The sequence below is a fragment of the Euphorbia lathyris genome, chromosome 4, assembly GCF_963576675.1.
Source record: "Euphorbia lathyris chromosome 4, ddEupLath1.1, whole genome shotgun sequence".
NCBI lineage: Eukaryota > Viridiplantae > Streptophyta > Magnoliopsida > Malpighiales > Euphorbiaceae > Euphorbia > Euphorbia lathyris.
In genome coordinates this window covers 28,110,246-28,128,452 of record NC_088913.1, presented here as the reverse complement: position 1 = coordinate 28,128,452, position 18,207 = coordinate 28,110,246, and the positions used below count along the sequence as shown (strand labels likewise).

General features: G+C 34.9%; 1 protein-coding gene across 2 annotated transcripts; it reads right to left on the bottom strand.

Annotated features, from left to right (window-relative positions):
• Window positions 1-9,510: 9,510 nt before the first annotated feature.
• Window positions 9,511-11,278, bottom strand: LOC136228042 (uncharacterized). 2 transcript variants are annotated; one of them, XM_066016870.1, is made up of 4 exons: window positions 11,101-11,278; window positions 10,150-10,419; window positions 10,023-10,072; window positions 9,788-9,920 (listed from the first exon to the last, which is right to left on the bottom strand). In XM_066016870.1, exons 1-4 carry the CDS (start codon window positions 11,179-11,181, stop codon window positions 9,899-9,901), a joined length of 423 nt encoding a protein of 140 aa, XP_065872942.1. In that variant the 5' UTR covers window positions 11,182-11,278; the 3' UTR covers window positions 9,788-9,898. The 2 variants fall into 2 exon arrangements, with proteins under 2 accessions (XP_065872941.1, XP_065872942.1); XM_066016869.1 differs by having other exon boundaries at window positions 9,511-9,920; window positions 10,023-10,419; window positions 11,101-11,274.
• Between the last annotated feature and the right edge of the window lie 6,929 nt (window positions 11,279-18,207).

The following is an 18,207-nucleotide window of genomic DNA, read 5'->3' as shown; positions in this document are numbered from 1 at the left end:
GTACTTTTTGGACAACAGCTTCTATTTGATTCTTAGCAAACCCAATTTCCTTGAGGAAATTTAGAACGGAATCGGCATTTTGGGGTTTGTTGAGGTACTTAGTAGATGATGATGAGGAAACATTTGCAGCGCATTCCTGGGAGAATTGGTGTTGATCAACTAAGTAATCGAACAATGAGATTTCGGGGGTTGAAGTGGAGAAGGAAAGGAGAGATATATGTGTAAAGATTGGAAATTTATGGAGATAATGAGAGGTCTTTAGAAAGGGTATTCTGCATATCCAGGAAGGCATCTTTGTTGGGGGAATTTAATGAGATTTGAAGCTAAAATGACACCAAAATAGAGAAGCAAATGATCCAGAGAGTGAAATGAAACATACCTGGAAGTTGTTTAGAGCGAGGCCTCAATAGAACTGAGGCGCCCTCATTCGATGGTTGAAGTTAGCCCTGTTCAAAAGCTCACACGGGTCCCTCCAGTCCGCTTTTCAAAGACTAGATTTGGATATATATGTTTTGTAATAGATCCGGTCCGATCCATATCCACTTAAGCCCAAATACATAATAGGTTCGGTTTGACATTTATCTAAAAACTCAGAGGGTTAGTTACATAAAACTCATATTTATTGAGAAAAAATACAAATCTCTCAAAATGGTGATATTTATTCCTTATATGTCAAACACTCCAAATCCTATCCTCAATATGTCATTAACGACGTAACCCTTGAATTTAGTATTTTTTTTTTTTTTTTGAGAATTTAGTTGTTGTTTTTCTTTTGAGAAAAGTTGGTTTTATTTATAAATAATTTTAGATAAAAAATAATATATTCGTATGAACAAATTCATCTATCACACTTCTCCCCCTTCTTTAGTGGAAAATGAAATAATATAATTTGAATAATCATATTTTTGTAACCAGAAATCCAACAATTTTCACATTATTTAGGCTTGTATATTTATATTACGGTTAAGGTACAAAAATACTGCTAACGTTTTGGGTCATGAGCAATTTTATCTCTAACATCTAAAATGGTGCAATTTTACCCCTAACGTTGATAAATTGAGTCGATTTGAGAAATAATTCATCAAACTGTCTTTTCGGTCAGTAATCTTGTCATCTACACTTCACATGTACGTCATTTTATCAGTAACAAATCACAAACATATGTTGGGATGTGAAAAGAAAAATAAAAAAAACATACTGTCTTTTGTACGAATTGGATAAAAAAATTCAAAAAATCCATCAAATTTATAAATATTAATCTCAAATTCTATTATTAAATTATAAAAAAACATGAAATCTTTTTTTAGAACGAATTGATATGCAATTTGTGCAGAATAAGGAACAAAAATATCCGTGTTTTATAATAGTGTCTGAAATTGACCCAAATTATCAACGTTTGGAGTAAAATTGCTCTTGGATACCAACGTTAGAGGTAAAATTGCATCATTTTAAACGTTAGGGGTAAAATTGCTCATGATCCAAACGTTACGTGTATTTTTACACCTTAACCCTTTATATTAATACACAAAATAGCCTTTTTATATAGTTATGTTTAGTTTGCTAATATTTATTATTATTATTATTATTATTATTATTATTATTTAACTAATCATTAATTGAATAAAGCTCATCACCTAATCTATAAACAGAAAAAAAACGGATAAGATAATGGGAAAAACAAAAACTGTAAAGACAAAATGGGGAATAACGGTTGTATTTGACAAAATTGAAATAAATTTTGGGTTTTATGATAAAATAATTAAAATAAAAGTGTTTAATGATATAATAAAAAAAATCACATACTTAACATTAAAATAAATGTCAAATATGATGTTTGATGTAATTTCTTCAAACACAGACCCAACCTAACCCAGTCCGAAATTTTAATAATAACTTTAATTTAATAAATTTTATAGTTTAATAAACTTTATATTTCAAAAATAAAAATTTTAAATTTCTTCAACATAAAAATTTCCAAACCATATACTTTTTAGAATCGGTAAATATATACATATTTTTATTACTGTTTTATTTATTAGTATCAAATGAGTATTTTTTTTTTTAATTTAGGATTGCGTTAATTGATTTTTATTGAAATAGCCCTGTAAAATTTAGTTTTATTTTAATTCTTAAAAAATACAAAGATATTAATTGGATAAGGCCGGACCGGATTGGACTTGAAAATTAGTTTTTTAGTTTGGCCCAGCCCAGCCCAGCCCGGCCCGAGCCCGATGTAAATATAGTGCGGGATGGGTTGGGCTTGGACAAAGTAGTGATAAAATTAGTGATAAAATAGTGATAAAATTATATAGTAGATGTCTATTTCTTTCTGAAACTCCATTGATAGAAAAATTAAAAAGTTTATTTTATTATTTATAAATTTTTTATTATTAAAGAGGTTTTTACTATTTATTTTGCCTAGGACCCCGAAATTATCAAGACCGAGCCTGCCAAGATTGTAAGAGTATAAAAAATAAGTGGTTTTCAGTTGTAAAATATTAGATAGAAATCGAGGCAATCAAATAGATTGACAAAATATTATAAAAGTTGTTTTGTGATTAACAATCATCGTACATAAAATACATGTTCACTTTTGTCTAAATTTAAGATTAAGAGCATTTCTAAGAGACTTTTAGTGCACTCTTTAAAAATGATATAAATAATTGACTCTTATTAATTTAAGAGTGACTAAGACATATCATGTCCAATAATACTCTTATATTCACTTCTTATTTATTATTTTATTATTAAAATTATTAATTATTGTTCTATCTACCAATATTGAAAGGAGAGAGAATCATCAATAGTAAATTATTAATAAAAAAAATGAATTAGGAGTCACTAAGATATGGAGAGATGTTCTCTATTAATAGAAAGGATTGAGAGACTCTTAGGTGCCGTTTGGTAAAATGTAATGACCTTCGTAATGGAATGATCATTACATTGAAGGCTCATTACCATGTTTGGTTGCATGTTACAATTTCATTGTAATGGAATGAGAAAACTTTGAGTTAAATTTTGTTGAAGAAATCTTGTCATCCCTATTACATAGAAAAATGACTTGAATTCTCATTACATTGTCATCTAACCTCTCATTTCTCAAATCTCACCTCTCATTCTTGTCAAAAAAGCAAAAAGTAAAAATTGAAAACGAGAAAAATGAAAAAAAAAACGAAAAACCGAAAAAATGCGAAAAATGAAAAAAAATGAAAACCCGAAAAAATGAGAAAATTGAAAAACGGTGAAAATGTTGAAAATGGAAATAAAAAGAAACGAGAAAAATGTAAAAAAATATGAAAAAACGAAAAACTATATACTAATTTATTGATTTCGGTTAATCTAATTTTTATTTGATTTCGATTCGTTTTTTCACATTTTTCATATTTTTTGTTGATTTTAATTATGTAAATAAAATCTTATGATTGCATTTTAATTAGGAAAATATAAGTATTGTAATGGTTATTACATTACATCATAATTGTCAACCAAACTTGGTAATGGAATCACTATTTCATTCCATTACATTACAACTTTGATTACATTACATTGCATTACGGCATACCAAACAGACCTTTAGTGATTTGAGGAGCTATTAAGAAACTATTGGAGCTAGTTTTTAATTCTCCCTCCTCAAATTTTAACATAAAAAGACTGTTGGATATGCTCTAAATACTATACGTCAAGATCAATGTCACAAAATTATAGCTAATTGTAATTTTCATTTGGTTATGGAATTAAAGCCAAATTTAATCTTAACATTTTTTATAAGTTTGACCCTAACGCATAAAATGATTCAAATTTAACTCTAATTTTTTCAATTAGTATCAATTTTATCCTTGTATTGCTGAAAATTTGAGAAATCTATTTTTCACTATTATTTAACTGTCACATTGGACTTTCCAAATCTCAATTATCTCTAAAATATTTATGCGTTGATAACACAGTTATAAAAAGAACTAGTAATTTGCTAACAATTAAGTCTGCCATATATAAATTAATCACACAAAAAAAAAATTGTCAAACTGTCTAAAATGTTTAATGTATTTACTAATATAGTTTCAAATAACCAACAAGAAATGTATGAAATTCTTTAATTTATCAACAAACTTGTTTGGAACATTTGATGTAATAATTAAATAACAGTCAAACCAATCTTTTCAAATTTTCAGTAATATGAGACTAAAATTGATCTCATATGAAAACATTAGAGTTAAATTTACATCATTTCATACGTTCGGACTAAATCCGCACTTCTTTAAAAATGTTAAGATCAACTTTGATCGTTATTCCTTTGATTATTCAACTTGAAATTGTAAATTGTGGAATATTGTATTTAAGAGAAAAGTATAAAAATAAATATTGAAGTTTGGCGAACTTGCAAAGAGAGTTTTTGTGATTTAAAAGTTTGCAAACAGAAATCTATCCTTTATGAGTTTTGCGGTTAATGGATATATGAGTCAAGTTTTCAGCCAAACAATACTTGTAATTTAATTAATTTGCAAAATTAGCACTTGAATTTTAGATAATTTGCAAAATCATTTTTTTCAATTGTTACAAATCGCTCCCTTTTGGGGTAAATTGTCAGGACAACAATTTTTGAAACCACTGGGTTTGTAAACGGCAAGACAGACCCCTACTTGTAAACTTTTAGATCACGTGGATTATCTTTGCAAACCGACCAAACCATAAGGTTTGTTTTTCTAATTTTTCCTATATTTAATACATTAAGATTAACTACAAATTTAGGGTATATAATTCCAAAAACTGAACTGATTCAATATCCATAGGATATCGATGGAAGCAAACGTAAAATGAGCAACAACTTGGTTGCATGGACATAAGCAAAGGTTTCTCTATGAGTGTAATCATATACTCCATAATTGAACAAGACTACTTAAAAATTGAATAAATAAATTAAAAATACAAAAATAAACCTAGATTTCAAACAGGTAATGTGCTTTGTGCAGTTTACGAACTCCATCATTCCATAAAAAATTATTGTCGTGACTATTTAGAGCAATTTGGAGCAACTAAAAAGACTTAGTTTGCAGATTACCGAAAATACAAGCATTGGCTTTGCAAATTAACTAAAGCACATGTATTATTTGATCGATCGACCCACATATCCTTTTAACTACAAATTTCACAAAGCATAAATCCCTATTTGAAAACTTTTAAACCACGAAAATTATCTTTATAAATCGGTCAAATTACATGGTTTACTTTTATACTTTCCCTGAAAAAACTAAGAAATCTGATAAAAATGTTACAAACTGCTTTAATAACCATAAACTAGTGCAGCATTTAACTAGCAGCAGCAACAATTTAATTTGAGCATATCTAACAGTTATTTCAGTTCTAGTTCGTTTAGAGGTTAGCTTTTCTTTCCATCCAAGCATGCCTTCTAGCTCCCAAAACTTTAAATATGTATCGTTAGCTTCCTAAACTTGCTTAAAATGTTTCATTACCCCCCAAAGTCCACGTGGCAGCACAAGGAGCCTTTTGGACAAGTTAAAATATATACCACTTTAAGCAAGTTTGGTGGACTAATATTCCACTGTAACGACTTCAAAGGACCAATAGGTAACTTTAAGCAAGCTTAGGCGCCAAATTCAATAGCACAACTCAAATTCAATACACTGGCTCAATTGTTCTTGACATTAGAACACTGAACATTTTGCAATTCCAAAACAAAATCAACAGCTTTCTGGTTTCATCCAGACAGAATAAGAATGAGGTTCTATCCATCAAACTAATCATCATGTTACCGCATTTAAGGCATTTTGTTCAAAAACAATCTCCAACCATTTAAGTAAGGATCCAGTTTGGATGTTGAGAAAAGAGGAGCTCATTCTATTCTCTAACATAAACAGCATATTTCATTAACTATAATGAGATAAACTAATTATCAAGTCTAACGCACTGCACTATATATTAAAAGAATACCAGTAACAATGTCCAATTCCAGTTCATGGTTAGGTCAAGAATGTTTCATCAGAACCTGTTGACTAGCCACATACAAATCTCCTAGTTCATCTGAATAAGGAATTACATACCTGTCCATGAACTTTGCATTACTGATCTGACAAAATGCAGCCAAAGCAGGTCTTTTCTTGAGCAAATTCTTACTCTCAAGGGCCTTAAGCACTTGTAGTCGCGGCTTTAATTTCTTCTCCACGCTGTAAGAGAGCAACCGTGGGTGGGCAGAAATATAAGAGATGTCCACAAAACTTAGCAAAAGCTGTGTTACCTCCTTGATCTTCCTTTCAGATATAGTAAATGCTCCAGGATATACCCTAAAAGTATACAAAATATTCTGCTCTGAAAAGCCCAAATCCCTAAAGAGTTTCAACTTCAGCTCCCAATTATCTCTACTCATAGAATTCATCACTCTAACAGTTTCAATAAACATCTTAGATTTTCTATCAACACCCATCTCGTCAACTCTTTTAACAATATCCCTTAACTTCTCTGGCTTGTTGAAGAAAGTCGTCGGATTGCCACAAATTTGTGTAGGAAACTGCAAGAAACAAACCCCACAACTCTTCAAGTATTCTATGTTAGGCACCAGTGTCCTATTCAAATCATATGCCACAACCCTCCTACTCCCAGAATTCTTTAACAGCCTACAGATGTCAGCATTAGGTCCCAAAACATTCTTTAACCCTAAAATAAACAGCTTAAGCCTATCAGCACTACTACTCAATAACCATGGATTAGTAGAAATAATATTTGAGAAATCAGTGGACTGAAATCCCAAGTCCTGAAAAACCTGCATTTTAGGCTTAATACTTGTCTCAACATTAGAACAAAGAAATTTGGGTGCTTTTCGGACAATAGCTTCAATCTGATTCTTAGAAAAGCCATTTTCCTTGAGGAAATTTAGAACAGAATCAGCATTTTGGGGTTTGTTGAGGAACTCGGTAGATGCTGATGAGGAAACATTTGCAGCGCATTCGGGTGAGAATTGTTGATGATTAACTAAGTAATCGAATATCGAAATTTTGGGGGTTGAAGTGGAGAAGGAAACGACAGATAAATGTGCAAAGACTGGAAATTTATGGAGATTACCAGAGCACTTGAAAAAGGGTATTCTACATATTATCCAGGGGGGCATCTTTCTTGGTGGAATTTAAATAGAGAATCGAACAGAGAATAAAAAGCTCCAGAAAGTGAAATCAATCATACCTGGAAATCGTTTCGATGGTCTGATTATTCCCTTTTTAGCTCATTAACCCTAAGGTAGCTACAATCAGAGCGAGGCATCGTTGCATTGATGGAACTCGGGCAGTGGTTTGGTGGTACAAGGTAAAGAGATGAACTGAGAATTGAGATAAATTGGGCCATCTCGAAAGCCCATTTCGGATAGTGGAAATTAGTGTACATTTATCAAAATCTTTTTTTTTTATATATTTTATTATTATATAAAAACCAAAAAAAATATATATTTTATTATTATATAATTTTCAATCTTAAAATATCATAATAATATAATAATTTGTTTTTATAAATTTTCAGTTAGTTATTTATATAAAAAAAAGTTTTTAAAAAATCCATCAAATTTCACGTATAAATAAATTTGTTTAAAAAAATTAGACACTTATAAATAATTTATTAATTCTAATTTGTGTAATTTACTTTTTTTAAATTGTTGCTTTGAAATTGGAATTGGATCATTGAAATATCTTACAAAAATGAATAGAAAAGTACATAAAAATTAAATCACATTTGCTTAAAGATATTTATTTAACTACTACTTTTCTTTTTTGAAAAAATAAAAATACTACATTTCTTTGTTCTAAAAAAAACCCTACTTTTCTTTACATACTAATTAAATGAACCTTTCAAAAAAATATTAAATGATTTTGATTCGTTGCCTTTCACATGTTAATCACGTTAGGAATTATTTTGATTTGTTTTCGAAATTAAACAACTCTAATGTGATCAAAGTGAGGCCGCCACAGATTTTCTTTCCCCTCTTAATGTCACTAATGCAACAAAAAAAAATTGCGACTAATAAGGTTCTTAAGCTAGATTCTTTCAGTGTTGCATTGACGAGGAAGAATAGGAAGTTAAACCTGACACAAAACTCTCGATTAGAACGTGCAATTCTCTCTAACGTTGGGGTTGCTTCGTAATTAAGATTCTGCAAGCTTTGTATAACGAACATCTTAATGACTGTTAGCACTCAATTATTGGGTGAATTATCTTATCAAAAAGAGAAACTTTGTGGAAATACGCTAATTTGAAGCTCAAACTCAATAAAATATGGAACCGTGGCATGGATTGGAAGCTTATTTCTCTTGGTCGTGGATTTTATCATGTGATCATGCCCTCCGAGCAAGCTTTATAAATGAACTAGGGACGTGATGCTTTAGTTTCCAAGCCTGGAATTATGGGTTTCACAGCTTGGGAGTCCTCGTTTCGATCCTAGAACACACAAATCTCCCTTCGATCAGGTTTATGTCTATTTTTATAATTTGCCATGAGAATTTTAAGATAAGAGAATAGTTGTAGATATTGCTCGGGTTGTTAGAGTTCCGTTACGTTTTAATAGGAATGTGATTGAAGGTGAACTAGGCCATTTTGCTAGGGTTTTAATTAACATTGACATGTCTCAGACTTCACAATATTCCATTCGCATGCATACAACCAATTTAATTGTTTGGGTTAATCTAGAGTATGAAAATCTCCTAGACGTTTGCTTGATTTGTAAATATGTTGGTCACTCAGTTGCGCATTGTAGGCGTAATGATACTAAACAAGAGGAGGGTTCAAAGTCGAAGGAGTACAAGCTTCCTAACCAAGCCGTCGATATACCAAATAGAGATCAAAGAGCTTCTCATATCGTTTGGTAGCGGAAAGTCACACCTCCTTGAAAAGAGAAATTGGAAGCATGTCGTGATTAGTGATATATGTCGTATTTCGGAAAGGCTCACTCGGAAGTAGTGAAGTGGGTATTGAGGTACGTGAAACTTCCCATTATTGCAGTGAATATTAAGTTCAGGGGCTTAATTATGGATTTAGCCAAAGAAAATTATGAAAAAATTAAGATTATAAATGTCAATACTTATTTCCATCTCTTGTTCAACTAAAAATTTGTTTAATATAACAATTGTAGGAAGTTTCATCCAATTTTTATCATAAAAATAATAAATATACAAAATTTCGATTGGTTAATCGCATCCATTGGATTTTGAAAATAAAAAACCGTAACCGTAACCATTAACGATCAGTTTTAAAATTGAAAACCATACATAGACTAGTCCATGATTTCGATTAAGCTAATTTTCAATTGGATTTCGGTTTTTTTATTTTCCGGGTTTTGGTACACCCCTACTATACACTCAACTTACATTGCTTAAAAAAAATCTCAAATCAAACAGGGTGTAAACAAATTCAGGTGGATACAAGGTCACTTAAATTGTTTTTGCAGCAAACTCATTATAAGCACCCAAGAAGAAATTGTTATTTCCGGGAGATAGCAAACATAAAATCTCGTGCCTCAAATTCAAAGAATTGATTGGTCTTGGCATTAAAATGATGGAGATTATAATCTACAGCTTTGTGAACATGTTGCAAACATTTCAAAATAGAATACAAGTTATTTACAGAGCACAAGTTACAGCTTCAATAGCCACAAACAAATGTTGATTTGTGCTAGATATGTTCTTGATGGAGCCTATTTGATGCATCAGTGTCACTGCAACTAGTTTCTATGTCTTTAGCTAGTCCGTTTTAGACGAGTAAGATCATATACTTTATCGAATATGAACACATAATCACATGAAAACTACAACTTAATGATCTCAAATTTAAACAAATGCTGAAAACATTCGGTAAAAACAATGTACCTGAACACACTAGCAACAATGTCCAATTCTCCTTTGAACGCTGACTAGCCGCCACATATAAATCTCCTAGTTCATTCGAATAAGGAATCACATACTTGTTTATAAAATTTGCATCAGTGATCTGACAAAATGTAACCACACTAGGTTTTTTCTTAAGCAAATTCTTACTCTGAAGGGCCTTGAGCACTTTTAATCTGGGCTTTAACCTCTTCTCCACACTGTAACTAAGCAACACTGGGTTAATAACAATACCAGAGATGCCAAAGTCCTCAACACTAAGCAACAGTTGTGTTACCTCCTTGATCTTCCTTTCAGATACAGTAAATGCTCCAGGATATACCCTAAAAGCATACAAAATATTCTGCTCTGAAAAGCCCAAATCCCTAAAGAGTTTCAACTTGAGCTCCCAATTCTCTCTAGTCATAGAACTCATCACCCTAACACCTTCAATAAACATCTTTGCTTTCCTATCAACACCCATCTCATCAACTCTTTGAACAATACCCTTTAGCTTCTCTGGCTCCACAAGATAATTCAATGGAAAACGACAAACATATGTAGCAATCTGCAACGAACAAATCCCACAACTCTTCATGTATTCTATGTTAGGCAGCAGTGTCCTATTCAAATCATATCCCTGAAACCTACCACCTGAATTCTTTAAAAATCTACAAATATCAGCATTAGGTCCCAAAACATTCTTTAACCCTAAAATAGACAGCCGAATCCTATCAGGACTGCTACGCAATAACCATGGAGAAGCAGAAATAATATCAACAAAATCAGTGGAGTGAAATCTCAAGTCCTGAAAAACCTTGATTTTAGGCTTTATAGTTCTCTCAAGATTAGCGGAAAGAACCCATGGTCCTTTTTGGACAACACCTTCTATCTGATTCTGAAAAACCAGTTTCCTTGAGGAAATTTAGAACGGAATCAGCATTTTGGGGGTTGTTGACGTATTTGGTAGATGATGACGACGACGAAACATTTGAAGCGCGTTCCTGGGAGAAATTGTGCTGATTAACTAAGTAATCGAATATTGAGATTTTGGGTGTTGAAGTGGAAAAGGAAACCAGAGAAATTGCCCCATAGGTTGGAAATTTATGGAGATAATTCAAAAAGGGTATTCTGCACATCCAGGAAGGCATTTCTCTCGGGGGAATTTAATGGGAGATTGAAGCTAAAGCAATCAAAATCAACATTCGAACAGTTTAAAAGAAGCTGAGAAGTAAAATCAAGGTCATACCTGGAAGTCAGTGATTTCGGTAGTCTGAGAATCCTCGTCATACATTTTGGGAGTTGGTAAAGATGAATTTGGTTCATTCATTCGAACCCCGTTTGAAATCGAACATTGATGAGATGAGCCATGTTTGATTTCAACTTTCCTCGTTTTGTATTTTGAGAGCCATTGGATTTGGAATATTTATTGCCTAAAATTTGTACGAGGGTTGTTTGAAAATGTGCTACTCAAATCACACTGTTTGCACCAAAAAATTTTAAATTTTTTTTTACAGAACTTTTACTTTTACAAAACTTTTTTTACGTTTTGCTGTTACACCATTCAATTAGAATTTCCTAGAGTCAATTTTACAGAGACTCTTAGCCTTTGTTTGAGAGTTTGGAGGTTAATGGAAGGGAGAGTTAAAGGAGGTAATGGAAAGAAAGTGATGGAACGGAAAGTTAACAATTAACTTGTTTGGGAGTTTATAGGATGTAAATGATGTTAAATGTTTAACCTTGTTTGAGAGTTTAAATATGGAGGGGAATGAATGTTAAATTTACTCTGTAGAGATAAGAAATTTTAAAAAATTTTACGTTACTCCCATTAACCCCCAATTTGGAGGTTAGAGTTTGGAGGTTAGAGGAAGTAAACATTCCCATTAACCTCCATTTACTCTTAAAAAATAACTCTCAAACAAAGTTAACTCAATACTTAACCTTCCATTACTCCCATTAACCTCCTCCCAAACAAGGGCTTAAAGGAAACTACATGAAATATCTCGAGAGAAACCAATAGAACATTAGTGGAAATCTACTTTATAAAGTGAATTTCAGAGAAAACCAAGAAACCAACTTTTTAGAGTGAACTTCAACGAGACTTAAGATAAATTTACGGAAATCAATAAGTCATTTAATATTTTAACGTGTATCTTGTGAGCGAATTAAAAAACAAGAAAATTGGAAGGTGTCAAAATCAATCCATCGTGAGAGTCAAAATGGAGTAGTTACTCAAGACGTGATCTCAATGTGGAGAACATGACTTAGTAGAAAAAACAAGAAGCTACCACCACTTCTATAAAAGGAAGAAATCATGATGAAAAAGAGACAACCCATCATATACTCAAACAAAAATCTACCAAATTATCTCTAGACTTCATCAATTTAAATTTCTCAATTATTTCATTAGTTTTAATGTTCAAAGTTCAAGTTCATTCAAACTTCCTGTACAATTTTATTTTGTTTGTTCTTAATCATTTCTGCAAGGTCTGTATGTATCGCTTTGATAATCGAATCCTTTGGAATTTTATAGTCTCTTTATTCCTCATAGTCATTTGATATTTAGAAGTTAGTAATCACCATTTTATTTCATAGTTCGAGAAAACTATAATTATTTGGCGCGCCCATATTTTCCACAAAAGAGCCAAACAAAAATTGGCACGCCTAGTAGGACATAAATCACAATATTGCAAAATAAAAGAACGATAAGAACAACAAAGATTTTGTAGCAGCCATCTCTAAAGAAGAAGAGATAATGGCAATAAGCAATGTTCCACATATGGTGGGACGAATTAAAAGGGAAACAGATGTTAGCCTTAGAGGATAATCATGGATCTCTATAGAGATCCAAAATTCATTATTCTTAAAAAGACATTTCAGTTCCATTGAAAAAAATCTAGAATCTATTGTAGCCAGGAGTCATCAAGAATGGAGGAAACCATGTTCCTTAAGGCTCTTCAGAGTCCAATGAAGGGCGTGGTGTGTCCGGCACTGAGAAGTATCAGATTCCGCCCTTAATGAAGGAGGTCATCTTGTAAAATATCGTTAATTCAGCATGCCAATAAAATTCCAATAAGTCAGATGTTCAATATTTTGGAAATACTAATTTTACCTCCCACACAACTTCATATCATGAGGAGGCAGGAGGTCACTATATCACTAGAGAGACGGGGGGCAACTATAGAGGAAATGGAAGAACACTGGATTTCCTTATGTGCCTTATGTTCACCAGCTGATTGAGACCCCTCAACAGATTACCTTAGTTACTATAGAGGTCGTCCGAGAAGTTGTCCTAAAACTATATGCGTATGACCTCCATCAAGTTGGCCACTTTGAGTTTCACCAGCCAAGAAAAAAAGAAGCAGCGATGAGATGCCAAGTTGAGGGAGAAGTAGTAGGTGAAGTTGAGGCTGGTGAGCATTCCTCCAACTGAGGAAATGAGATATTAGCATGAAACTGACACATAGACTGACTCAACGACCTATATTTTTTTTGTCACCTAAGAAATATAGTGTTACACCTCTAAAAGATGACACCACAACTTTTGAAGAATCAAGCATGAAATTTATGTTCCTCAAAATTATGCTTGAGGAGGGCAATTGTTTGCTCTAAAAATAAAGTTTTCTTGATTCATACCTAGTGTACACTTTTGTTGGGAGAAACTTTTCATTTTAAGAATTTTTTTAAAAGAACTGTTTAGGAAACTTTTCCTTTCAGAAAGCTTTTTTATGTTTTCACCGTTCATTTAGAATTTTCTAGAGTGAACCTCAGTTTCCCGCAAGGAAAACATCTTAAAGGAAACCAGAGGAAACATCTTGAGAGAGACCAGGGGAAACTTCCTAGAGTGAACCTCAGGTGAAACCAATGGAAACTTCCTACAGTGAACCTTAGGGAAACAAGTGGAAACTGTTGGTCCCTTGTAAGGTTGCAAGTATAGTTCCAAGGGGGGGTTAGGAACTATTTAAACTTTTTTCGCAATTAGGGCAAACTTCTTTTTCTAAGGAAAAAGGTTTTAACAGCGGCGCTGAGTAAACAGCAAGATACTGGCTTAGTCAACAGGTGACTAGGTCAGTTTCTTAGCTTGAGTCAGGAGATAGCACTTGGAGTCTATTCCTGAGCTCAGACGTTTAACGCGCACAACTCAATTTGACCTCTTTAGTTGGTCAGTTTTGATTATTTAAAGCAAGCAATATAAATAAGGAGTTAAGGTAAGAAATACTTCACTCAGCAGATTTATCCAGGTTCGGCTTCTTCTAAGCCTACGTCCTGTCCCCGGAACACGTTCCGAGATTTCAAATCCTCTACTGAGCTCTTTAAAGGTAGAGTCTCAAACCCTTTACAATATCAGCAATTGAGTATGACAAGAGTACCTTCCTCTATACTTCTACTCAATCCTAATCTCTCCGCTGAGTACTTAAAACCGAGTACTCAGCCTCTCCTTTCTATCTCTAGAAATGATAAGTGTTTTGTCCTAATACAAAGATGTGCTAAGACACTTTAGACGATTTACAATCACTCTAGACTTTTACACAGATATGAGAAATGTAGTGTAAGAATTTTGCTTTGCTTCTTGCTTGCAGAACTTGTAGAGATTTGGTCAGCGTAATGGCTTGATCAAGTTCTGTATATTGTGAAGCTTGTGATGGCACTATTTATAGAGACGCCTGGGTCATCGGTCATTTCGAAATTCGAAATAACCATTAGAGGGAAACGGCTATGTGTCGTTGTCATCCTGACTTGTACAGAGCTCTCGGCCAATCACAATCGTGTATCTTCTGTCCTCGGTCAGCTCAGCAGATGGTCTCTCCTTTTATGGTAAAGTCAACTAGACAGCATACTGTGTCGTTTGAACTTTGCCAAAAGAGGAAATACTTTGTCTGGAAGTTTTCCTTTGCCAGCTGCTGTCTTGTACGCTTTGTCGAGACTACTCAGTAGCTTCATTGTGAAGTTGTTCCTGAAGGTCTTCTAGATCCTTCCGTTTGCTGAGTTGCGTTTTGTTCAAAACGGCAACGTCTTGACATACGCGGGCCGAGTGTACTGAGTTGTTTGACTTGGGCCTTGGCTTCCGTATTGGGCTTGGGCCTTCCAATCCTTATGACTTATAACATTTATACTCAACATTGAACAAACACATTAGTAGAATAAATCAAAGCATTTAAACTTAGTGTGTTTAGAATATGTATTTTAATTTATACTTAAACAATTTTGTCAAATTAAAATTATGTGGAAAGGTGTTTCAACAAACTCCCCCATTTTGATGTTGGCAAAACTATTCAGCAAGGAACTCAGTATGAGCTCCCCCATGATAGTTGACCTAGTATAATTTAGCAAACTCCCCCGTAAGGGTTGAGCTACTGACTTAGTTTTACTTAAGACATTTAAGGATTTAAATGAGTAAGTCTAAGGTCAGTTTTCAGATATAGGTCAGCTATATCACATATTCTATTTACTCAGTGTTAGGCGAAGTTTTAGACATATAGAGCGCGTTGAGTAATTTGTTGTTAAATGAGTTCTTATCAGAATATTTCATAAGTGTATAGGTTCATGTCAAACATGTTATCAGCATATCATTTAGTCAATAAATATTATAAGTGTTAAACAAAGCTGATATAAATGAAGATACATAATAACTCAGTATTTGAATAAGAAAAGTAAGTATGATATATAAGTTGAAAGAAGTCAGCAGTTACACAGCAAAAGAAATAAACATGGCACATAGATTACAAATGTTAAGACCTAGCATATCTATTTCTTTTTCTTGCCCTGTGACTGAATTCGCTCGTACTGACGTTGCTCATGCTGAGCTCTAGCAGCTTGCGCTTTCTCCCCCGTTTTGTCAACTTCAGGGAGCTTAAACGCATCGGTTAAGACAGCGCGAGTCAGTTCTTGTGAAAGCTCTTTTAGTTTGTCAGCACTTTCATTGACGCCATCAAAAATGGCAACTCCATCAGCTGATACTTCGACTGGTATATGAAGATCAGCAGCACTGAGCATATTTACACTGAAAGCTTGAGCTTTGGCTTGCCAGATGAGAGCTTCAGAGAGGCCAGCAAAGACTTGGTGGAAAGTTTTCAAGAGAGCTGAGTCATAATGATGACGCTGGATATTATTATGACGGATGTGGTTGAAAGATTGTTGTGCGAGAGACAGCAACTCATTCTGCTTCAAAGCGTCAGTGTCCATCTCTTGCTTGTTGAGGTTAAGTAGCCTGATGGCCTCACCGATTTGCTCGACTGAGCACTGACTATAGGACACCATTTGCTCATTTGTCTTAAGTTGCTCAGTATGAAGCTGAGCAAAAAGCATCTTGAGTTCTGAGGAAGTGGCGTAGTCAGTGTTCACAGCAGACAACTTCTGAACTTGTTGATGGAGTGAGTTCAGGTGTTGAATTGTTGACAGCTGTATCTCTGCCAACTTGGCAAGTGAATCCTGCTTAGCTTGCTGGGCTTGGAGTGACAAGACTACATTCAGCAGATCCTTGAGTCCCTTGACTTCGTTGAGAAGTAGAGTGACCTGGGAGAGCTGAGTTGTCTCAGGAATTGAAGATCCAGCAGCAGGCGAAGCGGAATGTTGAAGATCGTGGATGAGTGCTTGCACTGAGTCAATGAGCTTTTTGCCGGACTCAGTGGCATCCCGATGTACATCAGTATGACCATAAGAAGGTGGAGTGAAGGGAGTACCCTGGTCAGTGACTGGATGAGTTGGCTCAATCTGCACTTGAGTTGGAGGAATTATTGATTGATCAGCAGAGAGGTTGTTGATGGAAGACATAACCCGAACACTGTCTGTGCTGACAGCAGAAAGATGGGGAGTCAGCACCATGCTTGAGGAGACAACATGAGCAGTGGTCGGTTCAACCTGACTAGTTGATGTGGTTGAAGTGTTATGGTCGGCATGTTCCTGTTGAGAAGAAACAGAGGCTTGTTTTTCCAACGGCGCGGAGGAAGTTGAAGTGGATTGCCGCTTGAAGAATGTCAATTTGACAGTAGAAGGATCCTTTGTTGTCTTGGAGAGGACAAGTTCAGGAATAGATGGTGATTGCACAGGAGGTTCACTGACCATTTTCTCACTGGCCTTAACCAGCTTTCGCCTTCTACGCGGTGGAGTGGTATGATGAGCAGGTTCTTCTGAGTGAGTAGGGGAAGGTTCCTTGTGCTCAGTATGGGTCTGGTCAGCTTGCTCAACTTGCTCAACTCCAGCAGCTAACTCGGTGTCAGTTTGCACAGCTCCACACTCTAACCCAGTGTTAGCATTTTCAACCTCGATTTCGCTGTCATACTCTTCAGACTCCTCAGCGTCATCCTGACCGCTGGCTTCAGCTTCTTCTTCAGCAGTGATGTCTCCATCAATTTCTTCCTCAACTTGGGAGATGAAGTGGTCATCTAACTGGACCTCAGTTTCCTCAGCATCAGTACTTTGGCATTGAGTGAAATGAGAATCACTCGGTACGATGAAATCAGTTGGTATGGCCTATAGAGGAGTCATAGATGAAGTCTTCTGCTTCTTCTGAGAGAGCTCAGCAGCTTCCTCAGTTCTAGGCTCATCTTGTCTGGTTCTCTTTTCAGCTGACCTCTGCCTCTTTGCAGGAGACTCAACATTCGATGAAGGAGTCTCAACAGACTTTCTCTTGCGAGAAGCTGGGGCCTTAGATCGTCGCCCTTTCTGAGGCACAGCAGTGGATTCCTCAGCTTGGTCAGTTTGACCAGCAGCATCAACTTTTCCCTTCTTCAAGGGTTGTCCAAATTTAAGTGCCCTCAGCGAGGCAGCTGTGATCTCAGTTCCTCTGAAGGATTCCTCGCCTTTGAGATCAATCTTATGGTCAAGAAGAATTCGAGTTATGAGTGACCCAAGTCTCATCGTACCCATGCTGCGTAGGAACCCAGCAACTAAGAAGACCGGCATGTTGATGGGGGTGTACGTCAGCATGTGCCATATGAAGCACTGTTCAAAGTTGGTTGCTGATGTAGTGCAGTTGATCTTTGGGTAAATGAAATAGCTCAACATGTAGTGAGCCATCTTCTGGTGCTGTCCCATTGAAGATGCTGAGATCTCTCCTGAGTGACCCTCAGGTTTGCAGAAGGTATGGACGTAGTTGGTTTTGTCCTGATCTCCTGACTTCCTCAGCCTTACTCCCTCAGTTTTGAGCTGGAGGAGATTTCCTATGTACAGAGGGTTGATGAAGATGGTTTTCCCTTTTACTTCAGTGCTTAGGTAGTCGGCGGAGTCACTGGCAACCTTGAGGTTATGGTAAAACTCCCTCACTGGGTCAAGATATGTCTCATCCCTGACCGAGAACAGCCCAGTCCATTTGTTTTTAGAAATCCATTCGGCAAATGGCTGTTCGTTCTGTACAAAG